This window comes from Hemitrygon akajei, chromosome 21, assembly GCF_048418815.1.
Source record: "Hemitrygon akajei chromosome 21, sHemAka1.3, whole genome shotgun sequence".
NCBI lineage: Eukaryota > Metazoa > Chordata > Chondrichthyes > Myliobatiformes > Dasyatidae > Hemitrygon > Hemitrygon akajei.
In genome coordinates this window covers 37,243,016-37,269,976 of record NC_133144.1, presented here as the reverse complement: position 1 = coordinate 37,269,976, position 26,961 = coordinate 37,243,016, and the positions used below count along the sequence as shown (strand labels likewise).

The 26,961-nt window shown below is 42.6% G+C and overlaps 1 protein-coding gene across 2 annotated transcripts; it reads left to right on the top strand.

Annotated features, from left to right (window-relative positions):
- Positions 1-1,002: 1,002 nt before the first annotated feature.
- On the top strand, positions 1,003-25,994 carry LOC140714223 (placenta-specific protein 9-like). 2 transcript variants are annotated; one of them, XM_073025234.1, is made up of 4 exons: positions 1,003-1,304; positions 9,402-9,472; positions 12,307-12,421; positions 25,564-25,994. In XM_073025234.1, exons 1-4 carry the CDS (start codon positions 1,247-1,249, stop codon positions 25,695-25,697), a joined length of 378 nt encoding a protein of 125 aa, XP_072881335.1. In that variant the 5' UTR covers positions 1,003-1,246; the 3' UTR covers positions 25,698-25,994. The 2 variants fall into 2 exon arrangements, with proteins under 2 accessions (XP_072881335.1, XP_072881336.1); XM_073025235.1 differs by lacking the exon at positions 25,564-25,994 and adding an exon at positions 14,602-14,775 and having other exon boundaries at positions 1,012-1,304.
- Positions 25,995-26,961: the final 967 nt, after the last annotated feature.

Below are 26,961 nucleotides of genomic sequence, written 5' to 3'. Positions count from 1 at the left end.
GTAGCAGTAATGCACCTTTAAGTTGGACTGCCAATTGCCATTAAAAGTCAGAAGAAAGGGAAGAAATGCCTTAGTGGGGGGTCATTGTGTCAGAGAGGATGAACTACATTGTGGTGTTGCTCAGTTTCTCCCCCAAGGCTCTGATTCTGATGTTTAACCTCTTCCTGGGGATCCTGCCATTCCTCCGTCACTGGTTCCGCTCCTTCGTGAGTGCACCGTGGCAACCTCAGCTTCTGGAATGATCCTGAGTACATCCAATTCCAGCTCCATTTCCTTGACCCAGTCTACCAGGAGCTGCACCTGCATGTACTTCACACCAGGAGGGACCACCAGGTTCCCTGACTTCCAACATGCTGCAGGAGCATTCTACTGCTCCAATTTACCATTCTGCTGACATTAAACCTTTCTTATCTATGTACCTGTGCAAATATCTTTTAAATGTTGTTATGGTACCTAACTCACCTCTTCATCTGACAGCTCATTCCTGACAATGCACCGCCTTCTGTACGAGGTTACCCCTTGAGTGTCTTTAAAATCTCTCCCCTCTCTCACCTAAAATCTATGCCCTCTAGTTTTTGATCCCCTCTGCCAGGAGTGGAGGCGGGGGAGGGGAGGAGGTAGGAAGACGAGCAAATGTAACGTGTTTGTTCGTAGTGCCTGAACGTGCCCAGGAGAATGGAGAAACGTCCCAGATGTTTCTGGGGCATTGCTAAAGTTCGTCTTTCCGTCTCTCCGTCTCTATAGGCGCCTTCGACAGTGCAGCACTCCCCCAATACTTCCAGTGCAAATTTCATATTAGGAACAACTTAATTGAAAATATTCTTTTAATCTCCCAATTCCGATCTCAGGATTCTATGGCATTCCTCGGGCAAAAATATTTCAGATCTTCCTGGGCTGAGGTTGCCAAGAGAGACGCTCTAATTCATCACAAGCAGCGCCGTTGGATTGGCGAGTTCCCTCGAATGTAAAATGAGCATTCATTACTAAACACTGAGTTATTATCAGAAGTTTCCAGTCCTGTTACAATCAAAATAAAACCCGAGGAGTGAATAAAGTCATAGAGGGAGTGGTTAGTGACTTGCACCACCAGAGCCCGCAATTTGAAAGGAAGGGCGCAGTTTGGAGCAGGAATCTAGAAAATATTCAGTGTAAATCTCTCTCTCTCTTTTCCTGCCAGCTCCGTTCTCCGGGATTCTGGAGCAAGTGACAGGTCGACGGAACCCTAAATCGCCGTTAACGTCACAAAATGCGCGCCGTGTGGGCTCTAGCTGGAATATTGCTGATGTTTGGACGGACGCGGGCCGGTAGGTGTGCCGCCGAGGATTCTCTGGGTGTTTCGGAGTTTTCCGTCGTTTATTTATTCCAATTATAATTTATTCCAATTTTGGCGAGGAGGTATTTTAGGTGAAGAAAATTAAATATAAATGTTAGGAGAAGAAAGGGAATTCTGAGACTGGCAAGGTGCAGGGAACTCGGAACACAGAGGGGAATCCGGCTGGAAGAGGGAAAAGAAATCCCAAGGGAGGAAGGAAGAAGACCTATGCAGAGGGGAATGAGACGGGGGAATGGAGGGGAAAGATAATTAACCGCCTCACACTCTCTCCCAATCATCTAACCTCACTGTTTCTGGGGTGACTGATGGTTAACAGAGATTCGCCAATTTAATGAGAGGTAGGTTCCAGGTCTCTTAAACCGTTGGGTTCAGAACTGCCCAGGACAGAAATGGAGTCCTGTGACTGGACTGAACATTGTGTTGGTTTCTCTGCCGCACCTTCTGGTGGCGAAAGTCAATTACTTTAATTCCTACTTCTGGGGTTATTTTTCAACGTTTAATGCTGATTGCAAAATCGCCCACAATTTTTAAATTATCATTTCATTGCAATACATATCCATTATTTTCTACCACTAGGACGTTCGCAACGCCGTGTTACATCTTTTTTCGTAACATTAATACATGTTCCTTGAGTTTGTTATAGCCGGGTTGGTAATGGGGACAAGCTCCCACTACCTACTAAATGCTCCCAGTGAAGTGAGCCTCAGATAGATTCTAACAATTAAGTCCAGCTCCTGGCTTTCACGTGTAGCTTAGCTACCAAGCCTGGCAGAACCGTTCGACTGAGAGAAGGGGCAAAAACGGGTTTCTGGCGCCTTAAAACCAGTCGTTTCGGGCAGATGGGGCTTGTCAGGAGATAATCTAGGAGAATGAAACCTCTGACCTCAAACCTCCGCTGCCTTACGGCTGTAGCAACTCATGGGGAAGGCTTCGGGAGTAAACCCCGAGGGAAAAATCCGGAGCTGGAGTCCCTAATGCAATCCGACGCTGAGCTCAATGCTGACCAGCAACTCCTACGACGCTGCTGGTACCAAACTGTATCGGTCTCTGCCGTTCCTTTACGTTCATCAGATGCGGGGGTGCTTTGCTACATGGGCAACAACTCGCTCTCCATATTGTGCTTGCATATCTAGACAGCTGGGACACAACATTCATAGCCAACTCTGACTGACGGAGGCAATCACCTCACTAGAAAACACATTTTATAGTCAATCAGATACGCGTGCAAATGATCATCACGCGTGCCAGCTCCGCTGTTTGTATTTTGAGGACGCCTATCCTGATCTGGTGGATACTGTAATCCACTGCTTTTAGTTGCCTTTCCCACCTCCTTGGTTTGACTTTGGCGAACAGAGCCCTCTGGCGTTAAACCTGATGAACAGTTTTGAAGCTCCTCACCCTGTTTTCCAGTAAATTATCCCAAATCTGGAGACATCGCAGGGGTGTCTGCATACTTAGTTCATTGGTCGGCATGGTCGTGATGGGCCGAAAAGCCACTTTCACAGCTTTAACACTCTATGACTCGATGACAAAGCCATCGCTTCATCACAGACTCTTGTTTGCCTTGTTTAAAATCTTGCAACATGACTACAGTCCTTTCAGCCCAACTTAACCATGCTGAGCGAGATGCCTATTAAAGCTACTTCTATTTGCTTATCTTTGGCCCATATCCTGCTAAACCTTTCCCATCCATGTTCCTGTCCAAGTGACTTTTGAATGTTGCTATTGTACCTGCCTCAACCACATCCTCTGGTAGCTTGTTCACATACAGACCACCCTCTGTGTGAGGAAGTTGGCTGAAAGAAAAATGCATCAGTTAGTTGTTGGAAAGCTGAATAAAAAAAAAATAAACACCCTCAGGAATTAAGTCAGCATCTGAACAGATAATGATTCTTCATCAGACATTTCCTAAGCATGTCCAAAAGTAGTTTGTTAAAAGGGTTAAGATCCAAACTAGGACTTCCCAAGTTCACTCCTTGTCCAGTGATTTACCCAAGGACTGCCCAAAAACTAAGCAGTGGCCGAAAGGGATAAAAAGATCTTTAAAAAATCAGGAAATAACATGAATGTATTTCTTTTTAGTTGCTTTGCTAAGTAATTGTCAGCATAGTTTCCACTTCTAACAGTCCAACTCTTTTCTAAATGTTCCTTCCCCATTTTGGAATATAGTCTTTCTTTATTGGGGCCCATGAACATCCTCATTCACCCATCAACATAAGAATAGAGACTTCAGGCAAAGACTCCTCCATTCAGATCCACATAGAAATCATATCCTTTCCATCACAATAAATACTTTCCACCTTGACCCAAAACCAGATCCTCCTGTCAGAAGCGGAGAAAAGTATAAAACCGCTTGCTAAATCGGGGGATTAGAAAGATCAAGGAATTCCTTTCTGACCCATTTCAGGTGTCCAGAACCAAACTAGATCCTTCAATTTCATGAAGGAGTTTAGTGCAGCTAATCATCCAAGATTATTAGGGAATCTCCTGGAATTAAATATCCAGTAAATCCTGAGAGCAAATGCAGAAGTGAGTACTCTCACAGTCAGTGGCAAATCTCGAATTGCTGGTTGCATTTGCCCTGAATTGTGAGATGGGGGCAGGCTAGATGTCGTAAAAGAAATTCAGAGTTAAAGGATGGTCCTCTTCACAATCTGAAAATCACAGCATGAAGCCAATATCTAATTCAGAATCAGGATTATTATCACTGTCTGCATTTACAGCATTACATCTACAGCATGCTACCACCCACAGTAGACCCCCTACAATTCGCTTAGCAACACAGCTGATCAACATGTTAGAATGCTGTTCTAGGACTACAGTTCAGCATTCAACATCATAATTCTCTCCAGACTTGACAAGAAGCTCAGAGATCTCGGCCTTAACCCTACCTTGTGCACCTGGATCCTGGACTTCCGGTCAGATCACTGGCAGGTAATAAGAGTGGGCTCCCTCACCTCTGCCTCTCTGAATCTCAACACAGGTGCCCCTCAGGGCCATGTACTAAGCCCCCTCCTTTACTCTCTGTATACCCATGACGGTGTTACCACCCACTTCTCCAATCGCTAATTAAATTTGCTGACAGTACTACATTGATTGGCCTTATCTCAAATAATAACGAGGCAGCCTACAGAGAAGTCATCACCCTGACACAGTGGTGTCAAGAAAACAGTCTCTCCCCCAATGTCGCAAAAAACAAAGGAGCTGGTTGTCGACTACAGGAGGAATGGAGACATCAATGGATCTGGGATTGAGAGGGTGAACAGCTTTAAGTTCCTCGACATACACATCACTGAGAATTACACATGGTCTGTACATACTGGCTGTGTCATGAAAAAAGCACAACTGCACCTCTTTCACCTCAGATGGTCGAAGAAGTTTGGTGTGAGTCCCCAAATCCTAAGAACTTTTTACAGGGGCACAATTGAGAGCATCCTGACTGGCTTCATCACTGCCTGGTATGGGAACTGCATCTCCCTCAATGGCGGGACTCTGCAGAGAGTGGTGCGGACAGCCCAGCACATCTGTAGATGTGAACTTCCCACTATTCAGGACATTTACAGAGACAAGTGTGTAAAAAGGGCCTGAAGTATCATTGGGGACCTGAGTCACCCCAACCACAAACTGTTCCAGCTGCTACCATCCGGGAAACAGTACTGCAGTATTAAAGCCAGGACCAACAGGCTCCAGGACAGCTTCTTCCACCAGGCCATCAGACTGATTAATTCATGTTGATACAATTGTATTTCTATGCTATATTGACTGTTGTACATACTATTTATTACAAATTACTGTAAATTGCACATTGCACATTTAGACAGAGATGTAATGTAAAGATGTTTATTTATGTATGTGAAGGATGTAAGAAGTAAAGTCAATTCAATTCATTTCAATGCCTTACTATTGTCTGCCTGTTATGCTGCTGACACTTTGGGCATCAATGGAGGTCCTCCATCTTGGTTGCTGCTCAAGGCTTCCTTCATTGTGTCAGTAGTTTCCTCTCAGTCATGCAAGTCCTGGGTGGAGACCCAGGAATACCATCATACTCAGATGTAGAAGGATTCTTCATTGCTGTTTCTGTATCGATTTTGTTTTACCCATCATGGTTGTTAGCTCCGAGCTGAATCCCTGAACCTAAAGAATTGGTGGACCACTCTTCATCAGTCCTCTATCCTTTGACCTGTCCCATAAGATGTAAAACTTGTTGTTTTGCAACAACATTTTGTTGCAGTGTGGCCCATGTGCTATTTTACAGTGTCCTTCTCTACGATTTTTCACTGCTTATGCTGGGCAACTTCAAGTTGAATGAAAGCCTGAGGTTCTACAGTGATCTGCCTGCCATCTGCCCTTTTGGCCTCAACATTTCTTGGATTTCAGCACCGTGCCGGATAGATGTGGAAGTCGATGCTTCTCTCTGTCACTCTGTAGTGAGGCTCAGACTGAGCCTAGAGGTGGAGCACTGAGAGGTTGAGGAGAGGGTAAAGATGCACACATGCAGTGACCCCATTCATTTGGGCTGAGTTGCTCAGCCTGTGGATGGAGGTAATTCAGGCAAGTGCTTGAGTCATTTCACCTTATTTCAAAGGGTCATAGAGTGCCAGAGAGATATAAAACACTAAACAGGCTTACAGCCCACCAAGTCCACATCAATCATCAAACACTCACTTACATTAGTCCTACATTCATCCCATTTTCAATTCTCCCCCACCAGCTCCAATCTGTTTGCTCACCTACAGAACAGTGATCGATTAACCTTCAAACCCATTTAGAAACATAGAAAACCTACAGCACAATACAGGCCCTTCAGCCCACAAAGCTGTGCTGAACATGTCCTCACCTTAGAACTACCTAGACTTACCCAGAGCCCTCTATTTTTTCTAAGCTCCATGTACCTATCTAGGAGACTCTTAAAAGACCCTATCATTTCCGCCTCCACCACCACCGCTGGCAGCCCATTCCACACAGTTACCACTCTGCGTAAAAAACTTACCCCTGACATCTCCTCTTTACCTACTTCCATGCACCTTAAAACTATGCCCTTTCAGCCCTGGGGAAAAAAGCGTCTGACCATCCACACGATCAATGCCACTCATTATCTTGTACACCTCTATCAGGTCACCTCTCATCCTCTGTCGCTCCAAGGAGAAAAGGCTGAGTTCACTCAACTTACTCTCATAAGGCATGCTCCCCAATCCAGGCAACATCCTTGTAAATCTCCTCTGCACCCTTTTCTATGGTTTCCACATCCATTTGTCATTTGAATCTGTGCAGAGAGAATAAGCAAACTGCACAAAGACAACACCCGAGGTCAGGATTGAACCCGTCGTTTCTGGTGCTAAAAATATTATTATGAAATATTTTATCAAAATATTTCTGAAAAGTCAGATGCAGAACATCAACCTCAAATTCAATTTAACCATGTGTAGGTCTTGAAGGTTTCTCTATATCCCATATAATCATCCAAAGTAGGGTGTTTGGTAGATTGTTTCTTAACATATATTGAACCTAAACATACTAATGCTAAATGTTTGCAAAGTTGCAATAGCCTTGTACTCAGCAGAAAAGTCACAGTCAGGAACCTGATTTGCTGCTGGAAATGGTTTATTCATTCTAGATGGATGATTTGTTCCCTTGGTGATCTGCAGGAAACACTGAAGAGCTGCAGCACCACCCCACGCGTCATTTTTGACCTAACACATTATGATAAAAGCAGGTCCCTACTGGTGAAAGCTCCATTGACCAGAAACATTACCTCTGTTCCAAGCCCATAGACACTGCTCAACCCACTGAGTATTTCCAGTTTTTTTCTGCTTATACTTCAGATTTCCAGTACCTGCAAAATTTTACTTGTGTGATTTACTGAGAGTTTGGTGATTGGTGATGCAGTAAACACGGTAGTTTCACCCTTTATAAGATGGTGTATAAGATGATGAGAGGCATTGATCATGTGGATAGTCAGAGGCTTTTTTCCAGGGCTGGAATGGCTAACACAAAGGGGCATCGTTTTAAGGTGCTTGGAAGTAGGTACAAGGGAGATGTCAGAGTTGTGGGTGCATAGAATGCACTGCCAGCAAAGGTGATAGAGGCAGATACAATAAGGTCTTTTAAGAGACTCTTAGGTAGATACATGGAGCTTAGAAAAATACAGGGCTATGCACTTGGGAAATTCTAGGCAGTTTCTAGACTAGTTACATAGTTGGCACAACATTGTGGACCAAAGGGCCTGTAATGTGCTGTAGATTTTCTATGTTTCTATGCTCTATGTTCTTTTATGATACCGATTTTAGATGGCGCTGGTGAATCTCAGTGACTTCTGGCTGGTGACTAACAAAACAAGGAAAACAACTAAAGACTTTGTTAATGATTCTTTTTCTGGCAAATGATCATCGTAAGCGAAAGTCTATAACTTTCCTTTGGACTTGGAGGCAGTTTGATGCAGCCAAACCAAGGCGAGGCAGTGGGCCCATTGCCAAGAGCAAGGAAGACCTGAGGTTCGATTGATATAAGCGCCAGGCTGAATCGGAAAAGTCAGGTACAGGCCAAATTGAGGAGGCAGGGCCCAGGCCCCAGAATGTATCGAAGTGACTGAACCCAATATTTATTTACTGTTTATTTTTTATTTTTTGAGACGCAGCATAGAATAGGCCCTTCAAGCCACACTGCCCAACGATCCCCCAATTTAATCCCAGCCTAATCACAGGGCAATTTACAATGACCAATTAACCTACCAACCGGTATGTCTTTGGACTGTGGGAGGAAACCGTAGCACCCGGAGGAAACCCATACAGTCATGGGGAGAACGTATAAACTCCTTACCAACAGCAGCAGGAATTGAACCTGGGTTGCCTGTACTGTAAAGCGTTTCGCTAACCAGTACACTACTGTTAGATGATCATTTAAGTGGCGGGCTGAATCGAGGTGGCGGGGTTCAGGCCCCAGAGTGTTTTGAAGCGGCTGACCCAGAAGTTTGCATAACAATTTAGCTGGACCAGATTGAAAAGGACATGGTGTCAGGGCCTGACGTGAGGGATGGGCTGGTTCAGCTCGCAGCTCAGCTCTGCACTGAACTAAGGGCCTGTCAATGGACTCTCTGTTGAATGGTGGAGCACACTCGATGGGCTGAATGGCCTAATTCTGCTCCTATGTCTTATGGTCTTACAGACCAGTATTGAATGCTATTTGCTTGTGTTCATTGTTAACATGATTTGTTTTGTATTTCTGCACATTGGGTGTTTGGCAGTCTTATAGTTTTATGTGGGTTTCTTTCCTTTGCAGCTGCCTGTAAGGAGATGAATCCAAGATTGTATAATGTACACATACTCTGATAATAAATGTACTTTGAACCTTAGCAACTTTTTTCCTTGAGATACATCTGTAAGGCCCTTGTGATGCACTGAGAGATGACTGGATTGTTCATCATAGGCTTTTCACATTTCTGTGTACTTCAGTCCAGTTACATATTCATGAATTTGACACAAATTTATCAAATGGTTTGGTTCTTAATCAGTCTGTGATGAATTTTGCTTCTCTTCCTCTTTGATTTTAAATGCCAACAAATATTGTGTCCAGATTATTTAAAATACCATTCTTTTTAATTTTTATTTCTTTAATAATATAATTACTAATTCCTGCTGGTAAGGCAATGATATAAGGATGATTCCATTTCCCTTGCTATAGATGAGGCAGATCCCTGTTGGGAGAGCAGGATGATGAAACTGAAATAAATATTTAACTCTTTGTTACTACAGAAGACCAGCTCTCATGTTGGGAAATGCAATGTTGTTACAATGCATATTGCAACCAGCATTGTACATGTAGGGCTTACAACTTGACTGACAGCTTGCATTAATGCAAGAGTTGGATAGAGTTTACTGAGATTCAGAATGACTACACAATGGATTCATGAAGTACAGTGCTGGCTTGTAGCTATAATGAATTTAAAATGGCTCCTTTTTACATAAAGATATTTTAGTTGCATCAAATGTGTGCAGGGGGCAGAGTGAGTGTCAGAAGGAGAACGAATGGGAAGAGAAGACTCACTAATTCACTGACTTTACTTGTTTACTAGACCCTCAGCAAGATGTCACAAATTGTGAATATGACAAGGCACTTCATGCACGGTTGGATGTTGTAGAAAAGGTAAGCAAAACTATTCCCTTTCAGCTTATCAGCTATGGTTATGATAAGGTTATTTATAATGGATGATTAGTTGGGATCTACAGTGAACAAATGGGCCACACCTGCTGCATGGAAAAATTAGAAATATGACCGATATTCATGGAGTACGGGACAAGGAGAGTGGGGAGAGGAGTAGGGAGGTTCACAGTGCTATCAAATGGCACTTACTAATTAATACCCATTCTCAGTTTGAACTTTGAACAATAAATTCAGTACCAGAGTTCAGAAGTTGGGATAATCATTGATAATTGCACAGTGTTCAATTCCATAACTCCTTAGATAACAAAGCAACCCATGCTTGCACACAGTTACACGTAGACCATATTAAGCCATGGACTGATAACTGGAATGCAACATTTGTACCACACAAGTGTTAGATAATGAACGTCAACAAGATTGAATCTGACCATCTACCTTTTACATTAGGGATCTCTATTGTCAGAACTCCATGTCAATACTCTAGATTGGGGGTTATCACTGACCAGCAACTTATCAGGTTCATCCATGTAAACGGTTACTTAGAGCAGGTTAGAAACTGACTAACTTGTGGCAAATAACTCACCTCTTGGGTCCCTAAAAGACTTTTCTACCAAGCACGTCAGGAGCATGATGGAATACTCTCCTGGATGAGTGCAGCTCCAATACTGCTTAAGAATCTCAACACCATCTATCACATTCCACATTCTGAATGCTCCCTCCATAATGGTGCACCTCACCCACAGTGTATCTGCTACAGAAAGCACTGCAACAACTCCCAAAGAACTTCTTGACAGAAAACCTCTAGAATGTAGGAGAACAGTAGGTACACAAGTACACAGCAACTAGAGCCACACTCCCACCACCCATAAGTCACAGATAAGGAAATGTCAAGCAGTTTGTTCACTCTATCTTCATTAATAAGGAATGGACAATAAATGCAGGCCATGTATTCCTCACCATCCCAGAGAATGGGGTGACTGGACTGGGGTGTCCCAATTGCTGTCTCTGAAGGGAGAAGGTTTGGGAAAATGTGTTTCTTTGGCAGCATCTTCTGCTGAGATGTTAGCAGGTGAACCATTGAAATGGGAAGTTGAAGATGAGGGCAAGAGGGGACTGCAATTAATTCTGGGAGGGAGGGAAATGGTTGAGAGCTGAAGTGCAGGAAAGGGAATGGACTAGGACAGACATATTCAAAGCACTAATGTGGCAATATCAGAGCAGGAACATTGGAGATTAGGAAATGGGGTGAATGGAATGGAATTGTACAGGAGGTGAATTGGATAGATTAGCGGTCAAAGGAGCTGCAAGAGCTCATAAATCCATAGACTTTCTTGGCCAGGAAATTATCCCTCGAAGTGCAATATTGCTGAACATCAGGGAAGACCCAGAGATGGACCAAGTGACCATGAGAGGAGGTGAAATTTGGAAATAGCGGGAGGGGGGAAGGGTGTGTGGAGAAGAAGCAAACAGTAGCACAATGTTTCGGGTGCCTCTGTTCTCCTTTGATTCCATGCTCTTTCTCCAAATGAGAGGTGGCATTATGGGAAACCAGATGATCCCAGCTATTCTGGCCTTTTCTGCTTTCAATGCTGGCACTGGAATCTTGCTATGTACAGATTTCCTGCTGCATTTCCAAGATCATAACACTGACCCTATGTCAAAACTATTTCTTTGAGTGGCAAACAAAAGACACAATCAGTAGTCACTTTATTAAATACAATTGTACACCTGCTCATTAATGCAAATATCCAGTCAGCCAATTATATGGCAAAAACTTGATGTATGCAGACATAGTCAAGAGGTTCAGTTGTTGTTCAGACCAAATATGAGAATAGGGAAGAAACGTGATCTAAGTGACTTTGACCATGGAATAATTGTTGATACCAGGTGAGATGATTTGATTATCTCAGAAACTGATGATCTCCTGGGATTTTCATACACACAGTCTCTAGACTTTACAGAGAATTTGTGACAAACAGAAGACAACCAGAGTGGCAGTTCTGTGGGTGAAAACACCTTGTTAATGAGAGAGGTCAGAGGCCAGACTGATTCAAGCTGACTGGAAAATGATAGTAAAGTTTCCACACATTGCAACAGTGGCATACAGAAGAGCATCTCTGAATGTATAACACGTTGAACCTTGAAGTAGATGGGTTACGGTTTCAGAAGACCACAAACATACACTCAGTGGCCACTTTATTAAGTAGAGGAAGCACTGAAGTGGCTACTGACTGTATAAAAGAAGATAAAAAAAATAAACTAAACTAAACCCGAGTCTGGTCCAATACTCAGTAAGGGTGTGCTTGACCTCAAGGCGTCCTTACTCACCACCTTGCTGATCAAGAATCTGTTATCCTCCTGCCTTAGGGATGGCTCAGTGACATCACTGGTCAAGTCGCCTCAAAACTCCAGTGACCTGGGTTCGATTCTAACCTCCAGTGCTGTCTGTGTGGGGAAACCTCCTGGGCCAACTTGGGTACATGCAGTTACTCCAGTTTCCTCCCACATCCCCCCCCAAAAGATGTGCAGTTCAGCAAATTAATTGAATACCTTAAAGAAATACCTCTACTGTGTGGATGAAGGAGACAAAAACAAATATCACCTCGCTCTGAAATGGATGGCCCTTTCTTTTTAAAGAGAGGAGATTAGATCTTGGTTCTCCATCAATTACCATCCTCCACGTCCACTCATCAAATTTCTCAAGACCTTGTCACTTGAGAATGTAACAGGCACTGTATAAATCCAAGCACTTATTTTTACTCACCATGGTGCATGAGTTGTGATTAACTCTTTCTTACTTTCCTCTCTTCCCACAGAATATTGAACAAACAGTGACTCACTTGGAGGCAGAAGTGTCTGATCTGCTCAAGATCATCGAAACTTCCAACATTTCTCTTGAGTTAGGGTCTCCAACCATTAACATTTTTGAAGGTGGCATGTGAATTTATGGATTATTTTTCTTTCCTCTGGAAAACTTTGTGCCCATTGAAGTGAGACTGGTTCATACTGTGTGTCCGTTTCAGTCATGCTAGATATTGGGTAGGGGGGGGGGGAATGCAGAATCTGGAAATCTGAGACAAAATTGGGACGTACTGGAAACATTCAGCAGGTCAGATGGCACCTGTGGGGAAAGAAACAGAGTCAATGTTTAAGATCGATGACCCTTCAATAAAAGAGAAAACAAATGTGTTCAAGTTGCAAGCTGTGTGTTAGAATGAGTGTGAGGAGGCAGGGAAAGTTTGTGATAGGTTGTGTGTATATACGCACACACACACTTAACCTTAAACAATCAAAGGCACCCATTTGACTTTACAACACCCCAGGCACATAGAGTAATTGAGTAATGCAGCACAGAAACAAACCTTATGGCCTATCTGATCCATACTGACCACAGCATCCTCCCTGCTAGTTCCAAGTTGCCACTTTTGACCCATTACCCTCCAAGACCTTCCTCTCCAGGTACCTATCCAAATGCCTCTTGAATGCTGCAATTGTACTCACCTTGAGCACTTCCTCTGGCAGCTCATTCCAGGTAAGCACTACCCTCAGTGTAAAGAGGTTGCCTCTCATGGGTCTCCTTTAAATGTCCTCCCTCTTATCTTGTATCTCTGTGCTCCCTCAGTTTTGATTCCGCGACTCTTGGACCTTTTTCATGCCCTCATGATTTAATGATCTTCTAAGAGCTCACCCCTCATTTTCCTAAATTCCAAGGAATAAAGATTGAGTGTGGCCAACTATAATTCAGACTCTCTAGCTTAGTCTACATACCTGCTCATTAACTCGCACTAACAATTGGGGACTGTAGAATAACCCCTTTGTAATTTCTAAATTTGCAGAAGGTTATAGTTCTGTAAGAAATACAGTTGAAGAGAGAGAAAACAAATTGAAAGAATCTGTCTGAGGAGGGAAAGCGAAGAGGTGAATGCCTGAAGTTGTTAACTTCAATCTTGGATTCCAGTGGCTGTAGAGCTGAAGGGCCATTTCTTGAGCCTGTATTTTGTATCATTGGAGAGATGTAGGAGATTGAGGATTCAGGGAGGGAGATGGTGTAGAATTAAAGTGATAGATGAAGCTCAGGGTCACTCTTGAGAACCGAACAGAGCTGCTCAATCAGAGTGGGCACCAAACTGCACTTGGCTTCTCAGCGAGGGGACTGAACGCAGGGCACCTAAGGGTTGCAGACAGGAAGGACATCAGGGTGGGTGGTACCAGTCTATATCGGCACCACCGGGCTTAAGCAATGCCTACTTAGAGGTGTGTGGGTGTAAATGTGTGTATCAGTGGCTATGCACTGGTAAGTGTGGTAAATGCAGGTATGAATAGGTAAATCTGTGAGGCTCTAGGTATAATAAAATTTATGCATCTGCGGGTGTGTACAAGTAAATGTATTCCTGAGGGTGCATACAGGAAAAGTATGTGATTAAAACTATGTATAAGCAGGTATGTATTGCTGCAGGTGTGTACAGGTAAGAGAGAGAGTGTGTGTGTGTGTGTGTGTGTGACCTCATTTCAGTACATCTACACATGTACATGTATGTTCATTGTTTTGGATGGGTTCATTGTCTGAAGGTACAGTATATACAGGTGTATATGTGAACCTGTGGATCTATACAGGTAAATGTGTATGTTGATGAGTCTTTGAAAGTAGTTGTTCATGGAAGTAGTAAGTGTATGGACACATATACACAGCTACATTCAGGGAAGTTACCTGCAAGCACTGCACATGTGTGTCTATGTATAAGTCTATGTGTAGATGTGCAAGTCTGTAGTACAAAGCTAAGGAGAAAATTAGTTTGGGATAAATGCACAAGATGCTGGAGGAAATGGAGGCATGAGAATAATTTTGTGTGTTGCTCAAGGCTCCACCACCTGCAGTCTCTTGTGTCTGTATCAATGAGTGAGCCCAAATGCTCACTCATTCAACCAAACCTCTTTCACACATAACTTTTCATCATATATTTGTTCACAATTAAATGGCTTGTGAAATCCCACTCTTGTCTTGCTTAGAGTGGTTCTGGGGAACAACTGTAAGGACACAAGTCGGCAATAGGAAGTTAAGAAGGAAGTAAATTGGGGAACAAGTCTCTGTTTAACTCTCTTTATCTCTGTAGGTTTGGTTTGAACAGCACGATGCCTTTCTCCATAATGAAAAAATCTACTTTGAACCAAAAATTTAATCATACCACAGAAATACTGTATCAGCCATTACCCACAAATATGTCAAGAAAAATTCTCACAAATGTATTCTAACAATGTGCTTTTTATAAATTGCATTGTTCCTTGTATCAATGGATGCTTTGCTTTGTGAAACACACCCACGGGGCTATATTTTTAAATAATTGGGACATTGTTAACATGTTAACAAGACACCACCATATCTGCACATGGTACATATTTGAGTACTGCTCATTATAGGCCCTTCAGCCTATGATGGAAGTACTGACCTTTTAACCTACTCCAAGATCAATCTAACCCTTCCCTCCCACGTTGCTCTCCATTTTTCTTTCATCCATGTGCTGCCTATCTAAGAGTCTTTAAATGTTCCTTATCTATCTGCCTCGACCACCAGCCTGGCAGTACATTCCATGCACCTCCCACTCGCTGTGTAAAAAAAAAAAGAGCTATCTCTGACATTACCCCTTTTTTTTGCCCCAATCACCTTAAAATTATGCCCTCTCATATTAGCCATTGTCACCCTGGGAAAAAGGCGCTGGCTTTTCTGGGCCTAACACTTGACAGTGGTCCTTATCATGTTTCCTTTACTCAGTTCTATGTAAACCATTCTTGTACCTAGAATTTCTTGAAGCTAATTCAGAAATGAATGGCAGATGTCCCATAACAATCTGTTGGAGAAATTGGCACCATGTCCCCTGAAGAAACTGGATAAGATAACTGAGCCTCTCTATGTGGATGTTTCAGAAGATGCCTTTTTACCTTTAGTAACTGAACAAAAACTGGGATGTTATGTAGAAATGCAAATATTAGCAAACAGAAACATTCAATCCAACAGGTTCCAGTCAGTATTTGTGCCCAACATGGACCACTTACCACTCTTCAATGCAACATGTCCCTTCCTTTATTTTTACCTATTTACCTTCCACTTGACTTGATGTTTGCTATTCAGCTAATATACTCAATTGACCTGATATTTTGCAACTCTCTGGGTAAAAAATCTTGAATTTTTTAAATTAAGTTTCTTGGTGACTCTTATTTTCACGGGCTGTGGTTCTGATCTTGCCCAGTAGTTGAGGTACTTTATATCAACCCATCTACCCCATCAGTCTTTCCTTAATATTAATGAAACCTTAATCAGATCTGGAGAACAGAGTACCAGCTTGATCCACTAAATTTGATCAGTACTTAAATATTTTGCCAATGTTATTCTATTAATTTCGGGAAATAATTATTGACTACTTAAATGGCTGAACCATTTTTGTCAGTTCTCCAGAACTGTGTAGGGATCCAAGATTGATCTTTAGGACTTTATGGAGAGAAACAAGTATTGGCCCCTAATTGATGTTCACTTTAATTGATGCTATTTCAAAAATATTGCCATTGATGGAAAGAATTGATACTGAGCTGATGAGTTACAGGAAGGTGGTCACAGGATCAAAGCTACAGGAATGCATCCAGTCAGAGTTGGTAACCATACTGGAGGAGGGCCCTTCAGGTAGTCTAGTGATATTTTTGTCAGCAATTAATTCTAATATGAGTTATGCTAAAAGTTCCAGAGAGGGCAAGTAAAACATGTATTCCAGCTTCTGACCACTTATAATGACCAAGTTATTATTGGCTGTGATGAATCCAACAGAGAGCTCACTTGCAAAAGAGGGGTAGTTTTAACTTGTGACATTCGTGTAAAACTGGGGATACTGGATTGGCTGCTCGCCATATACATCCATAATAATGGCAACAATTAGGGACTGTTGCATTAACATCAGTGGAAAGTGGGTGTACAAGCTACTGAGGTAACTTTGACCATTTCAGCATATACCTTTGACTATAGTTCTTTATGGCACAGAAGGTTATTTGGCCCATCATGTCTATGCCAGCCCACCAAGCAATCTCATTTCCCACTACTTTTTTCCTGTAATTTATTCTCCCCACATTTCTATCAATTCCCACTTCCATGGGAGACAATTGAATACAATCAGCACATCGTTGGGACATGGGAGGAAACCAGAGCACCTGGTGTAAACTCCACACAGACTGTACCGAAGAGCAGGATTGAAACTGAGGGGCTGGAGCCCTTCTAACCTCACCACTGTGCTGCCCTTGGGATCAGGGTTCATCTGAAAACTGATCACTTTTAAGAGAGCAACAGAAGGAATTCGGTATTTATGGAGTTACAGACTGTGTAGTTATACCTCTCCTCCTTTCCCCATGAGAGTCAGTACTTTTGATTCAAACACAACATTGTGGCAAAGTCAATATTTACTGTTCATCCTTAATTTATTTTGAAATGTGGCATACTGAGCTGTTTCAGTTAAAAGTCCACTATTGTGATCTGGTGTCACATATGGATAAAACGACAGATTTTCTTCTGCAAAGGAAATCAGTAAACTGGATGGGTTTATACAAACATTTGGTAACTTCTTGGCTTTATACAATTGTATTTTATTTGCCAGCTGTGTGAGCTCATGAATTTGAATACGAGTCCAATGATGTAATTGCTATGCTACCACACCTCTAGGAGCAGGACAGCAAACCGCTTTGTTCGGATTGGACTGCTGAGGAGAGCTGTGGTCTGTCTGCTCCTCCACAATCCAACTGTGTTTTATGCTGCAAGTTTCTTCCTGTTTATTTTTAATTTGCTAATTTTTCTGTGCAATAATGGAAACACTAGGTAGCCATAATTGGAAAAAGACTCTGTGGAGCACAAGGCGGTCTCAAAGGAGGTTATTGGGTGGACACAACATTTCTGACTGTGACACAACATTTCTCAATCAGTGCACCAATGGTTGATAATGGAGTCAACCATTTCACTCTATCTGACTTTAGCTCACTGCTTCTTACTTTAACCCCCTCCAGAATCTGTTTTTTATGGGTGAGAGGTAGTGATGGTAGAGTTTATTTGACTGAAGCACCACAGTCAATGCATCTCGTAACATTCACTGCCATTATTAAAGTCAAGTGAATGATTTACAGGTTGTACAATTCACTTTGCCTTGACCATCCCTTTCATAAAGGAGCTTTGACTACATCATTTGGATCCCAGAACTCACATAATGGGCAGTATCTCTGAGCGTTATCTCATCCGAGTTGGAGCTCTGAAGATTCAAGACCTTTTTGTTGAAATCTCAGTCGACTGAAAAGAGTTTAATTGTTAATGCCATCTTTCAGATGAGATTTGTAAACCTAACCAACACCATTTTTCTTGGGTGTTAGATGAAATCTCGTGGGATTATTCAAAGAGGAACTAACTTTCTCCTCTTGTCCTGATCAACATGACCTGCACCCAACATCCCTAACTCCCATTGCCCACAACATTATAGATGGGTTCAGAGAGATTCATAGAAATATATAGCAAGGAAACAAGCCTGTTGCCTGCTGACCCAACTAATCCATGCTGACCAAGTTGTCTACCTGAGCTAGTCTCACTTGCTTGTGTTGATCCATATCCTTGTCAACCTTTCCTATCCGGGTGCCTGTCCGAATGTGTATCCATGTCTGCCACTTCCTCTGGCAGCTCACCCCCTATATCCACAACCCTCTGTGTGAAAATCTTGACCCTCAGGTCCCCTTTAAGCCTTTCCCCTCTAGTTTTAGACACCCTTACCCTGGGTAAAAGGCCGGATCATTCACTTTATCTGTTACTTAGTGATTTACCTTGATTCTGTTAATGGGATTTTTGCTATGTTTGTCATAGCCCCTTGAAGACAGGGAGTTCATGGAAAATACTTCACTAGTTGCAAAGAGAATTTAGCTGCCTTGATCAGGGAATGTGCTGAACAAGAGTGAATACTTTCAACCTGTATGTGTTGTTCCTGTATCCCAGCAACAGAGTGCTAGGCCCAGCTTCTGGTGATAACCATTCTACCAGATGAGAGGAGGGGGGACCCAGTGGATGGAAACCAAACCAGTATGAAGTAATTTTAAAGAATCAGACTGTGAGTTCAGCCTAATCTGCAGTATGAAGGTTTATTCACAGACTGTAAATTATCTCAGCAAGGGAGGTCTTAAATCAGAAGCTTTACTTAAAATGTTTTTTTTCCCATAAGGTGTTCTGGTTTTTATGCTGAGAAAAGTGGTTAAAAAGTGGTCTAATAAAGCAGCTCATGCAGTTGATGTAGAAAAGGAATGTTTCATAATATCAAAATTAAAACCACACGTCGATTCCAGCAGTTTGCAGAAAGCAGCTGTAATCACAACCCTGCCAAAACCAACATATTGTAATAGCAGGGAACAGCTGTAAAGTATCTGCCTATTGCTGAAATATCAAGGGGAGTTCAAGGTTAACCTGCTTTAGACAATAAGGGATGATCTGAAACAGAAATTGAGTGTAGTGGGTATGTGAGTGGATGAATCTGATGGAATTGTTGAGAATATGGGAGGGTAGATTAGAGCCGGGGTCTGTAGAGGGAGTGAACTGTACACCAGAGCTGGGGTTTGTATGGGAGTGGAATGTACAAGCAGAGAGGGAGTCAGGTGTACACCAGAGCTGGAGTGGGAGTGGGCTGTACACCAGAGTTGGGGTCTGCTGTAGGACTGGGGTGTGCAGGACAGTATAGGAACTGTAGTAAGAGAGTACACCAAAGCTGGGGGTAGTGGATTGTACACCAGAGTTCAGGCCTGTAGTGTGGTGTACATCCCAATTACATTTCAGGAAAAATATGTTCTATTGTAAGAACAAAATAAATCCTCATGATATGTCACATAAAGAGGTAAAATGAACAAGTGAAGCTGAAAACAAACCGCTGGAGGAATTTGGTGGGTCAGGCAGCATCTGTGGAGACAGGAATGGTTGACATTTCAGGTTGTCACCCTGCATCAAGGACTGTGAGTGTAGAGGGGAGATGGTTGATATAAAGAGGTGAGAGGGAGGAAGAAGCAGGGGCTGGCTGGTGAAAAGTAAAACCTGATAAAGAGATGATGAGCAGCAGGAGCCAGGTGAGCAAGCAGAAGTGGGGGTAGAGACAAAGGCTGGGAGCCGATAAGTGGAGATAATAAGGGGTTTCAGATTCTGAATCTGATATTTAGGGAAGTTAATGACCTATCAGGGCACAGCAGCACAGCCAGTCCATTGGCATTGTGGCTAGTTCTTAGGCTCAGAAGGGAAGGGTTAAGTCAGGCAGAGTGATAGTGATTGGAGACTCAATTGTTAAGAGGGCAGTCAGCAGGTTCTGTGGCCGCGGAAGAGAAGCAAGGATGGTGAGTTGCCTTCCAGGTGCTAGGGTCTAGGAATTTTCAAAGCAGTTGCAGAAGGTTCTCAGGAGGGAGGGTGAACAGCCAGAGATCATGGTGCACATTGACACCAATGATGTGGCTGGGCAAGGACAAGAGGTCCTGCGCAGTGAGTACAGGGAGTTAGGGAAGAGGCTGAAGAGCAGGACCGCTGAGGTGGTAATCTCTGGATTACTCCTATTCCACATGCTAGTCAGGGCAGGAATAGGATGATAGTACAGATGAATGAGTGGCGGAGGAAGTGGTGCAGGGGGCAGGGTTTCAGATTTCTGGATAATTCGGATTTCTTCTGGGGAAGAAATGACCAGTACAAAAAGGATGGGTTACACCTGAACCTGAGGGAGACCAGCATCCTTGTGGGCAGGTTTGTTAGAGCTGTTGGGGAGGGTTTAAACTAAGTTGGCAGGGGGGTGGGAACTGGAGTGATAGGGCTGAGGATAAGAGAGTTGGTATACTGTGTGTAGTTAGACAAGCAAATGGTAGGTCAAATTTGCAGTCAGAATGAGTTGAAGTGTAATGGGGGCAAAACTGAAAAGGGCGATGAATATAGAACTGAAGATGTTATATTTGAATGCATGCAGTATATGGAATAAGATAGATGATTTTGTAGCGCAGTTAGAGATTAGCAGGTACGACTTGGTGGGCATCACAGAGTCGTGGTTGAAAGAAGATCATAGTTGTGAGTTTAACATCCATGGATACATCTTGTATTGAAAGAACAGGCAGGTAGGCAAAGGGGGTGGGGTGGCTCTGTTGGTAAAAAATGAAATCAAAATCTCTATAAAGGGGTGACATAAGATCAGAAGATGTAGAGTCTTGTGTGTATAGTTAAGAAACTGCAAGGGTAAAAAGATCCTGAGGGGTTTATATACAGGCCCCCGAACAGTAGCCAGTGTGTGGGATATAAATTTCAACAAGGGATAGAAAAGGCATGTATTAGGGATAATTTTATAATAATCATGGGGGAATTTCAATATGCAGGTAGATTGGGAAAATCAGGTTGGTGCTGGATCCCAAGAGGGAATTAGTAGAATGCCTACAAGGTGGCTTTTTAGTACAGCTTACGGTTGAGACCACAAGGGGAAACCAGATTTACTTAAGGTAAAAGAACCCATAGGAGACAGTGATCATAATATGATAGAATTCACCCTGCATTTCAAGTGGGAGAGGATAAATAACATGTATCAGTATTACTGTGGAGTAAAGAGAATTACAGAGGCATGAGAGAGGAGCTGACCATAGTTGATTGAAAGGGGACACTACCAGGGATGATGGCAGAACAGCAATGCTGGAATTTCTGGGGGCTATTCAGAAGGCACAGGATAGATTATGTACATCTCAAAGATTAAGAAATATTCTAAAAGGAAGATGAGGCAACTGTGGCTAACAAATAAATTCAAAGACAGCATAAAGAAAAAGAGGGGTCATTGATGACTGCATTGGTGCTGCTTCCTGCACCCATGCTGAGATTATTGATTTCATCAACTTCGCTTCCAACTTCTACCCTGCCTTCAAATTTACCTGGTCCAGTTCCAACACTTCCCTCCCCTTTCTTGATCTCTCTATCTCTGGAGACAGTTTATCCACTGATATCTTTTATAAACTGATTCTCACAGCTACCTGCATTATACCTCTTCACACCCTGTCACTTGTAGAACTGCTGTCTCATTCTCTCATTTCCTCCATCTCCACCACTTCAGCTCTCAAGATGAGGCTTTTCCTTCCAGAACTAATGAGATGTCCCCCTCCTTCAAAGAAAGGGGCTTTTCTTCCTCCACCATCAAAACTGCCCTCACCCGCATCTCTTGCATTTCATGCACATCTGCTCTCACCCCATCCACCTGCCACCCCACTAGGGATAGGGTTCCTCTTTTCCTCTTATCCTCACCTACCAACACATCAGCCTCCACATCCAGCACATAATTCTCCGTAACTTCTGGCATCTCCAATAGGATCTCACCACCAAGCACATATTTCCCAGCCCCACCCCTATTTTCCACAGGGATCACTCCCTACATGACTCTCTTGTCCATTCATTCCTCCCCACTGTTCTCCCTCCTGGCACTTCTTGCAAACGGAACGTGCTACACCTCCTCCCTCACTACCAATCAAGGCCCCAAACAGTCCTTCCAGGTGAGGCGACACTTCACCTGTGAGTCTGTTGGGGGTCATCTACTGTATCCGGTACTCCCAGTGTGGCCTCCTATTGGTGAGACCTGACATAGATTGGAAGACAGCTTCGCCAAGCACCATGTCTGCAAGAAAAAGTGGGATCCATTTCAATTCTACTTTCCATTCCAACATGTCAGTCCATGGCCTCTTCTACTGCTGTGATGAGGCCACACTAAGGTTGGAAGAGCAACACCTTATATTTTGTCTGGGTAGCCTCAACCTGATGGCATGAACATCGATTGGTCAAACTTCCAGTAATGGCCCTCTCTCACCTTATCTCCTTACTTGTCCATCACCTCCCTCTGGTGCTCCTCCCCTTCCCTTTCTTCTGTGGCCTTCTTTCCTTTCCTATCAGATTCCCCTTCTCCAGCCCTTTATCTCTTTCACCAATTGATTTCCCAGCTCTTTACTTCATCCCTCCCCCCTCCCGGTTTAAGCTATCACCTTGTACTTCTTCCTTTCCTCCGCACCTTCTTCCTCTGCCTTCTAATCTCTTTTTCCAGTCCTGATGACGGGTCTCGGCCTGAAATGTCGACTGTACTTTTTTCCATAGATGCTGCCTGGCCTGCTGAGTTCCTCCAGCATTTTGTGCATTTTACATTGCAATGTACATTGTTTTGAGCCAAATGTTGAACATTAATTTCTCTCTATAGATGCTGTCTGACTTGCTGAGTACCTCCAGCAATTAGAGTCAGTTGCTTCAGCATATCTTATGTCTCCAGGGAAGAAGTGAAGCTGAGGAGCAGGTAGATATTAAATACAAAGAATGAAGGGTGTCCTCAATAAGAAAAAATACAAAGCAGTTAAGAGGGAGGTTGGAAAAACAGATAAAGGAAAGGAGAAATTATGAAATTAAATGATCAAGGAAGATAAAGCAAAATAAAAACATATTTTAAGGGAAAATTAATGAAGAAAGGAAAATTGGGATGGGAATAAGGCAACCAAGAGATGAACAGAGGTTCTCCCCAGTTTAGGGTAAGGTTCTGTCTATAGTGAACTGCAAATCATCCCACCGCCTCCCAAACGTGTGTCTATATGAATGGTCTGTACATAGTTCAGGTGTTCATAAGCTGGCACACAGGCAATGACAGAGCGATGGCAGAAATGTTAACTCATTATTTTGCTGTGGTATTTACTAGTGATATGGAATCAGATAATGAGATGAATACGGAATTAGTGCATTTGAAATAGGAATCTATATTGAATAAACTCATCAAACTCAAAGATCAAAAATTTCATCTGGAAAGACTGCATCAATAATGTTAAAACCTAAGGAAAAGATTTGTGAATATATTAGTACACATATTTAATAACTTATTTTTAAAAAGGCAGATAGTTAATGTACTACCTATATTCTGAAAAAAGGGATAGAATCTTTCCAGAGATAATAGACCAATCAGCTTAATGTTGCTGGAAAGGATTCTGACTAAAAGAGATAAGAACAGCATTGAAAGTAAAATCTATAATAATCAGCACCAAAGTGGCTTTGGAATGATAAAGAGTGACTGGAGTAACCTTCCTGCTTTGTAAAAATGGAGTAGGCACTGGTAGTGAAATATATGTAATTCAGCTAGATTTCCCATAGAACTCTGAAGAATGTAGTTAGAGGCGGACAGCAAAGTAGATTGCTGGCTAGATACAAGGCAGAAACAAGGAGTAATGGGCAGCTAGTAGGCAAGAACCAGAAGCTGGGACCACCATTCCTCACAGATTGCACTGATGATCCAGACAAGGAATCAAAAATATTTTTTTATGGATTACAGATTGAGGAATGAATAATACTAAGGAGGTTGGCAACAAATCACAACAGGATAATAAATGTGCAGAATGGTTCGGCAGAGATACATTAGACCATACTTGGAGTACAATTCTGATCACATTATTGATAAACCTGATTCTGATTCTGAGGTAATGGAGAATTCCACTTTCACCAGTTGAAGAAAAATGAAGAATGATAAAGCAAAAATCCTTAAAACAAGGAAGAGTGAATACAAAATGTTCCACTTGTTGGTGATGTTCTGTATGTAATATTTCAGTAATATTGAAATATATTATATTATTTGATTAAGGATCATTTTGTTGTTTACATAATTCATTATGGGTTATATACAAAAATATGCAAATTCCATACTTCTTGATGCTCCCATTTGATACGAACACACCTCGCTTAAAACTAAACACAAAGTTAGGTTCTCATTTCGGACTCGCTTGTTTGTCTTCCAATTAGTTTTTAAAAAAAGTTTTGCAATTACAAAACATAATAGGTGGAACTCAACTAGAGCTCATGAATATAAGAATGCCATAAAAAAATCCAATAGTGATTTCAGATTAAATGTCTTCACCCTGACAGTGGGAGACTGGGAGTGGTTGAGGTTTACTGTGTAAATCTTCACTGAGGATCATCACCTTGCTGTGGTGAAGAAGCATGTGAGTTCTTGTTATCATTAGGATTATGCTATCTAGAGTTTAGCCATAAAACTTAGGAGCAGAATTAGGCTACTTGGCCCATTGAGTCTGCTCTGCCATTTCATCATGACTGATCCTTTCCCTCTCAGCCCCAGTCTCTTGTCTTCTCCCTGTAACCTTTCATGCCCTGACTAATCAAGAATATATCAACCTCTGCCTTAAATATACCCAGTCACTTGACACCTGTGGCAAGGAAATCCACAGATTCACCACTCTCTGGCTAAAGAAATTCCTCCTCATCTCCATCCTATGTGGATATCCCGTTATTCTGAGACTGAGGCTGTGTCCTCTAGTCCTAGGTTCCCTCACCATAAGAAACATCCTCTTCCCATCCACAGAATCGAGGCCTTTCAATATTTGATGGGTTTTAATGAGATGACCAAGGTCTTTTGGTATCATCTTTAATATTATTGGCTAGCTTACCTTTGTATTCCATCTTTTCCTTCTTTATGACATTTTAGTTGGTTTTCAAAACCTTCCCAATCCTCTCTTTATTTGCCCTCTTTGGTTTTTATGTTGGCTTTGACTTCCCTTGTCAGCCACAGTTGTGACATCCTGCCTTTAGAATACTTCTTCTTCTTTGGAATGTATCTATCTTGTGCTTTCCTAATTGCTCCCAGAAACTCCAGCCATTGCTGCTCACCATCATTCCTGCTAGAGTCCCCTTCCAATTAACTTTGGACAGCTCCTCTTTCGTGCCTTTGTCATTCCCTTTACTCCACTGCAATACTGATCAATCTGTCTTTAGCTTCTCCCTCTCAAACTGCAGGGTGAATTCCATCATATTATGATCATTGTCTCCTAAGAGTTCCTTTACCTTAAGCTCTCTAATCAATTCTGGTTCATTGTGCAACTCCCAATACAGAATAGCTGATCCCATAGTTGGGTCGACTATGAGCTGCTCTAAAAAGCCATCTTGTAGGCATTCTACAAGCTGCCCCTCTTGGGATCCAGCACCAAACTAGTTTATCACCAAACTAGACTATCATAACATTGCCCTTTTGACATGCCTTTTCTATCTTTTGTTGTAGTCTGTAGCCTACATTTCCTGGTAAGATCAGGAGCTAAGTGCCAGATGGTGGTAAGTTCAAGGGGAAGATTCCAGACAAAGAGCAAACCAACCAAGACCTCAGTGGTTGAATTGGCAGAAGATGATGGCACATAACAACTGTAAGGAAGGTGGAGGAAGGCCGCAGCAGTGAAGAGTCCTCAGTCATTGTGCATTCCATGGCACTGGACCCTTGCGCCTCGATCTGTCAAGGACAGTATGGTTTCTGCCTGTGCGTCAGCCTCCAGATGTTAAACAAAGTCATGCACAGGCATTCGCCATTAAGTGAATTAATTGACAACCCTTTTGGAGAACATCATACTCAATTCGAGTAATCACACTACTACTACTACTGCAGCAGCAGCTGAGGGAACATAAATAAAATGCTACTCTAAAATGAGGAAAAATGCGAGAAGGTTCAAGTCGATCAACTGGTTTATTTCTAAACTGTATACCTCTGTTATCCTGCATACATCCTCTTGAAGTCCATTGCTATCCTCTGGTGTCAACTGTAAATTTGGGAACTCTGTCCTGTTCATGAGGCCAGGTCATATTCTAAACAAAACAGCTAACTGGCATCAGTGTCCTGGATTCTTTGTGAAACCTTGTAGGTGAGGAAAAGCACATGCTCACAGACCCAGGAACAGTTGAAAGAGCAGGGCCATTTACTACGAGGACTACTCTATCCTACAGAGCAGTCAATTACAAGATAATACTTCAAATGATGGTAGCTTAAAGTAAGGTCACCCTTAACACACAAATATAAACACACTACCTAATGCTGATTCCAAACAATCAATATTGCAGAGTTCTCACAACACACACAAACTGCTGGAGGAACTCAGAAGGCCAGGCAGCATCTATGGAAAAGAATACCGTTGATGTTTTGGGCTGAGGCCCTTCAGCAAGACTGGAGAAAAAAACAAGAGTAGAGTTAAAAGATAGGGGGAGGAGAGGGAGAATCACAAAATGAGGTGAAACCAGAAGGGGAGGGGTCAAGTAAAGAGCTGGGAAGTTGATTGATGAAAAAGATACAGGGCTGGAGAATGGGGAGTCTTATAGGAGAGGACAGACGTCCATGGATGAAAGAAAAAAGGGGAGGAGCACCAAAGGAAGGCAAGGTGAGAAAGGGAAAAGGGGATGGGGAATGGTGGGGGGGAGCATTACTGAAAGTTTGAGAAATCGATGCTCATGTCATCAGGTTGGGAGGCTACCCAGACAGAATATAAATTGTTGTTCCTCTAAACTGGGTGTGGCCTCATCACAACAGTGGAGGAGGCCATGGATAGACATATCGGAATGGGAATGGGAAGTGGAATTAAAATGGGTGGCCACGGTGAGATCTCGCTTTTTCTGGCAGTCAGAGCGTTGAGATCCAGTG